We start from the raw sequence: 6,390 nt of genomic DNA, 5'->3' as shown, positions 1-6,390 counted from the left end.
TCATCACAGTCTCGCCACCAATATTAAAACCCATTTTTAACAATGAGAAATATCATAGAAACATCACAACAAATTAAACACTAATCCAGCACTCAGTACATGACTTAAACAACAAGAAAGAGGACCTTACTCTAATACAATCTCTCGCAAACAAAGCCAAAAACGGAATAACAATATTAGACAAACTTTGAAACGCCAATCGACGCTTACCTTTCACCTCTGCACAAACACTCAAGAAAAAAAAAACGACACCACACAACAACCCAAGCTTCATTATACACCCCCTTAAACAAATCAAAACAATACCTATTGCCTCGGCGTGGATTATTTAACACCTTCCCTTCATCACCCATAACTTCCTGGTCGAATCCAAGCTGGATGATTAGTCGAATTTTACTTTGCAGTGGTGGGGAGGCTGCTGCAAATTACTTCAAAGGGATCGCTCACGGCTCATTTCGACTAATGTATTCGCCAAGTTCTTATTATAGGACAACACCACCATTTTGCCCATCATGTGACAAGGTGCTCTTGCTTACTCAAGGAGTGTATTTTTAACATCAATAACGTGTAGGTCGCCAAAATAGAAGGTGCCACAAAGCAGTTCAGACAGATGTTTAAGTGGGAGAAGAGAGCCCTATGGCAACATCTGATATGAAGCTTATCAGATTGCAGCAAATACTCAATTTCATCCCTCATAGAGGTGGGTTAATTTTGAGGAAGAAGAATAGGAAGAAACCAACGCAATCCATGAAATAGCTAAAATTCCTGCTGAACTCCTGTGGGAAGAAAGAGGTGGGAATAGGACAAGAGGAATCAGAATGTAAAGAGCTATTCAGCGGTTTTCCATGTTTATTGCTACTGCCCATCTCGTCTCGTCCCTAAAGTTTGTTTGGCCATAGTTGGAGGCTTCACAGACACATGGCATGAACTATGTGGCAGTTTTTTTTCAAGGAAAGACAAAAACCAGGACGAAAAACCTACTTTCTTTTGATCGAGCTACTGCGATGGTGATGGAGACCATGGACACAAGAAAAGAGGTAAGTCGACAGACACGCACACATGTAGACCATGCAGTACCAGCAGCAGTACAAAAAATATACGACGGTATGGCTAGATATAGTAAGACAAAGTCGTAGATTTGGCAGGGCTAGTTCTGAATTCCTTTTGGCATTCCAGCCACTCATTTAGTGTGGAATGTCAACGTTTGGCAGATTTCATCAATCTGGCTTTGACATTTGCATGGCCTAGCTCAAATCGTCAACCCGGAAAAGTGACATTGTTGTCATCGGCACTGCCTTAATATCAGGATAATGTATCGCGTCCCAACACATGTATGCGATTGCGAAATAAAATGCGTTAGTGCCAGTTTGTTGGACTCTTTGGCAACAATTAATTTGTCTGCATTAGTGACTTTAAAAAGTTTGTGAAAAATATGAAACAGTGGATCCGCCTAATGGAACCTGAAATTGAAGCTGAAAGAGGGGAAACGTTTGGTCTTAATAGCAGCAGGATGAGTTTACACGAGCATTAGCAGCAAACCTCACTCAAGGCAGCCAATCGATGAGAGGTGGTCGGTTGATCGATGAGGACCAATGACATGCATGAATGGAGATCTGTTGACCGACTTTCGCTCATCCGTGTCCACATTTGGCCATCTGCATCTTTATATAAGCCGACACTTCTGTGTGTATATTTGGATTTTAAAAGTGCTGAATTCCTGATAACATCAAGGCCACTGCGTGGTGTGCTGGTCCGTGTGACGACCAGGCCAAAACGAGTGTGATATAGTCGACCTACGAAACTGCGGAAGGGTACTGAGGTTAAGCAGCGATTGTGTTGACTGTAGGAACCACCCGTTATTGCCTTCATTTATTCGTTTTCTGCGGCTTTTGACAGCGTGAGGATGCATTAGACTGGCGTCTATTTCTCCTACATGCTCGTTAGCCTAGGATCTTCTTTAGTTGGTCATTTCTCGCTGTTTTGTCTAAGTGAATACACGTCATTTGATTCTCACGGTCTGGATCTGGTAATTTTGTCTCAACTTTTATCGTCTCTTTCTTAATAATCTCGTTTTACTATTTTTTTCAAGACGAACACTTTGATTTTCCATGCTGTGGGAACTCCAACTCAACCTCCCCATCCCCTACGTTATACCACGACTATGTAGAACCAATGACAGAAGAAACTCGGTTACGCCCTTCTTCTTCCCGAAGTCACAGCAAAAACATCCAATTACAGCTGCTTAGTTTTCTGTCGATGCAGTCATATGGCTACCTCGGTAGAGGAACTGAAGGCTCTGTGTGAGTGCCGTTTCTCACTTTCTTTGTAACCCATCCAACTATTTTTCGTATATACTAGGTTTTCATGGCTGTATTCATTTTTATTCTGTTTCTTTTCTTTTGTCATGTTTAGCGAACAACACCGAAACTGCACTCTTGGGACGTGGTAGGCACGAAATTGTAGACGAGATGGTGAGTGGAGAGAGAATCCGCCACCTCGGTTCGACTATACCCCATTTCCTCACGGGACAGTTTATTTTTATTTGATTTTCGTCTTCGTTTTAGGGTTCCATACAAATATATGCGCATGTGTATGTTTGTTTACTTCTTGATATTTAAATGTACTTAACGTCTTTGACTTTCTAGAGACTGGCAGGTTCTTGTGAGAGATGGTAGGGGAAGTTGATATCTTACAAGTTTGAAATGGAATTCGCAGTTAGATTTGTGTAGGCTGCTGGCACCCGATTGGATTCTTTGGGTCGGTCCACTACTACCATTGCCTACCCTTTCAACTGTTTCGGATCCTAACCCTCACCTCAAGTCGGCTGCATGCGGCCCCAAGTCAGTCTACATGTTTATCACACGGAAGTGTAATGATCCTAAAGATCAATGTCAGCATTGTTTGTGAAAGTGATTTCCGTGATGTAGCTTGAATTGTAGGGTAAAATAATCAGATTATTTCTAATAGATTTATAGCATTTTAAAAAATTTTAATGCATGCGGATGCAAAGTTGTTACGTATGCTGCAAATAACATCACATTTCCAAGGCGGGTGAGGGATTTCAAATTTTGATCATTTACGAGCAGATCAATTGGCACTTTCCATATTTTGCTTTATGCACAGACCAATGAAGTAATCAAGAGCATTGTCAGAGAAGTCTTACTGATGACATACACAAACCTCCGAAATATATGACTTTACTCTAACTTCGTATGCCAACTTTCGTTTATTCGCCTAAACTAAGATAGTGTAATCTGAAAAAAGACAACATATCAAAAAGTGGGTCTGTTTTAAAACTGGAAAGTCAAATGAAGTATCGACGGTTGTACAATATTAACTACTCCTTTATGAAATCACCACAACTTACCAAAGTCTTGTTTTATTTACCCGCACGACAAGCATTTGCAAGGCCACAGTACCTGGCAGCTGTGCTGGAAATGTAATTCAGTCGACTTCCTGATGCGCCAGCCATTTGGATGCTCAGGCTGTCGGACCTAGGGACATTGCAAGATAAAGGTAAAGTAAAACAGACCCGTTAAAAGCATCTCAGTTTTTCGCATATTTCGTCAGTAGTGAGAGGAGGCGTCTTGCATTTTCTTGAAGTACTCGTGCTATATGGGTAGGAGGAACTCTGGCTCTTTTTTGCCAGGAATCCGATTAAGTAAGATCTGTTGTGCAATAATTTAAGTTTTGAGTATGGTAAAAGGCATTAATGGGGGAGAAGTTGATATGTGGAAGGTTTGCAGTGACAGCTGCTCATGTACCTCCCAGTATAATGACAAGGTAGACGTACGGGAGTCAGTCAGAGAAGAGGTACAAATTGTCATAGGTGGTGGTGAAAGAGCGAGTAGGAAAAATGTAACAGCTTGTGCACTGCATGCATTGGAACCACGGCACTTGTTTAAGATGTGAATGGTGACGACAAAAAGTGCGAGATGGTGCAGTGTTGATTACAGGTATAGGAAATAAAGGTAGGTGATATTAAATCTAGCAACACATTTGCTAAGATGAACGATTCAGTCGCTGGAGTGGGATGTCTGGTCAATGGCCCCCAAACAGATGTCTTTCTCTTCTTAGTGATGGCACTTACGGAAGTAATTTACTCCTTCCACGACTATTTTTGCTATCTTCTATGCTTCTACCCATCATTGTACATGCTCTAGCTCCAGTTTTTAATTTAGTTGCAGTTCATTTTTTGTGCATAGTTTTCTCCTCATTTCAGTGGTTTCGCAGGAAGAAAGGGATGATGCGATGGAATAGTGGCATTACTGGAAGCATTCAGGCTCCACTCCTTTCCCTCTCACCCAATCATTCAAACGGTTGTGCTGGTGAATCAAGCTTCTACATGATGCTGCCTATATGGGCACCAAAAGGAGTGGCTTATTTTAGAGAGATGTGAGTAATTCATACAATTATGCTATAGGGTATGAGGGATAGGGTGAGGGATAGGTTGCTAACTATGAAAACGGTAATGGAGTCACTGAAGTCCTCATCTACGGTGCTTTTGAATCCCTGGATAGAGCTCTGGGTCAGGCAAAGTTAACAGAAGCGTTACTCTGAGAAGATGAAACTTTCGGGGAAAAAGATAAACAAGTTGGAAGAAGGGACAGAAAAGGGAAATGCGAGGAGTGAACTAAACTCTGTCTGGGCTAGCTGCGCTACTGCTGCTCACCCACCTGCAGCACTTCTGTGGTCGGCCAAGCTTCTACCACCACTTCTATTAACCACGAAATATGATTAGTGGAAGTGACCTGCCACTGTGTTTACTGCGACCTCGACCGAGACCTTCGGGTTGCCTTACATGAAATACCCGATGATGCCTTAATGAAACCTCATTATCAAATCGGCATTTGGTCAGTGGTTGTTCAGAATTTCATGATGATAGACCTGTCATATATTTAAAAGTCAATCCTACGGAACGTGGATATCAACAGTAAAGTTTCACTTTTCTATAGGGGCGCACTACTCATCATTCAGCAGAACTGGAGAGGATGTTTCCTTATGCAATAAAGGTACCAAGGAATTGAGAACATATTAGACAGTACTACAATCAAACATTCAGGGGTAGGTAAGACAGTGGTGATAGTCATAAGTGTCATCTCCAGAGTCTTTGAGTCTACAACGAAGTATTCACCACCACGGATAGAGGAGGACATCAATCCAGAAAACACTACCACTAACCCTTTAATGTAAAGAGACTATTTTGACACAAATCTCCACTCGTTTTATACATCCCTATTATTGCTTTAATCAGTCAACCACCACTGGACTAAACTTATTAATCACAGGAAAGATTACTGATGAAATGAAGCTATGTTCTTTGCCTAGGTTCCTGCATGCGAGTACGAAATGGTGCCTACTATATTCATAAGTCGGTTTGTATGTATGTAGGTAGGTAGGTAGGCGGATAGGTGGATTAATAGGTGGGTAGGTAGGTAAGAAGTGGGCTTAACCATCGTTTGACAGATAGATTATTCAACACTATCCCTGCATCACCCATAAATTCCTGGCCTAATCCAAGCTAGATGAGTAGTCGAATTTTATATAGCAGTGGTGAGGAGGCTGCTGCAAATTGCTTAAAAGGGCTCGCTCATGGCTCACTTCGACTAGTGTATTCGCCAAATTCTTATTATAGTGCAACAGCGCCACTTTGTCGACCATGTTACAAGGTGCTCCTGCTTACTCAAGGAGTGTATATTTAACATCAAATGCATGTAGGTCGCCTAAATACAAGGTTTCGCATTGCAGTTCAGACAGATGTTTAATTGGATGAAGAGAGCTCCATGAAAACATCTAATATGAAGTCTATCAGATCTTCTACATCCACATCTTCGTATCCAATAGGCGGTATACCTTTGCGAGGCCACATTTTAGTATGACGCACAGTGATTATTTGAGGATGGAGTTGTGCATTGTAGCCGGAACATTTCAGCACTCGGAGTGCTTATTTGCCCTATAGATGCTGGAACTTGTGGTATACTCCAGGGAGCTGAATCAGCCTCTAGAGCAGTACTAGGTCCACTTTCTGGTAGACATTTGTCACACTGTTTGTCAAGGAGGGGTTGAAAGTTTTTCTAATCCTTCCTTGCATCAAAGTGCATACTCTAAGACATTGTGGAATGCTACTTCTGTGTTTGATAGGAAAATATCGGTTAGCAGTCTTATTTCATAATATGTAAGCATCCCACAGAGTGGAATGCTAGCTGATGCACAGGCGGTGGCTCCGTGCTTAAATAGGTTCGGCGAAATCTTAAATCCTAATTAGTTCTCAAAACGTGAGGTATTTACACATGAAATGGCCCCACTTTAATCATTACAATCCCCTATTTTACCCAAGACGGTGATCTCCTCCAATACGGAAATCACGAAGATTGGAACACTAATATCACC

General features: G+C 41.7%; 1 protein-coding gene across 1 annotated transcript; it reads left to right on the top strand. All coding sequences in view use genetic code 11, as the record gives it.

The window, feature by feature from the left end:
* Positions 1-2,266: 2,266 nt before the first annotated feature.
* EGR_10546 (hypothetical protein) lies at positions 2,267-6,016 on the top strand (the record flags this gene model as incomplete). The annotated part of the gene is made up of 3 exons (XM_024499795.1): positions 2,267-2,300; positions 2,413-2,471; positions 5,960-6,016. The coding sequence occupies 3 exons, from the start codon at positions 2,267-2,269 to the stop codon at positions 6,014-6,016; spliced, it is 150 nt and encodes a 49-aa protein (XP_024345788.1).
* Between the last annotated feature and the right edge of the window lie 374 nt (positions 6,017-6,390).

This window comes from Echinococcus granulosus (genome assembly GCF_000524195.1).
Source record: "Echinococcus granulosus chromosome Unknown EG_S00232, whole genome shotgun sequence".
In the NCBI taxonomy this organism is placed as follows: domain Eukaryota; kingdom Metazoa; phylum Platyhelminthes; class Cestoda; order Cyclophyllidea; family Taeniidae; genus Echinococcus; species Echinococcus granulosus.
This window is presented reverse-complemented; position numbering and strand designations above follow the sequence as displayed.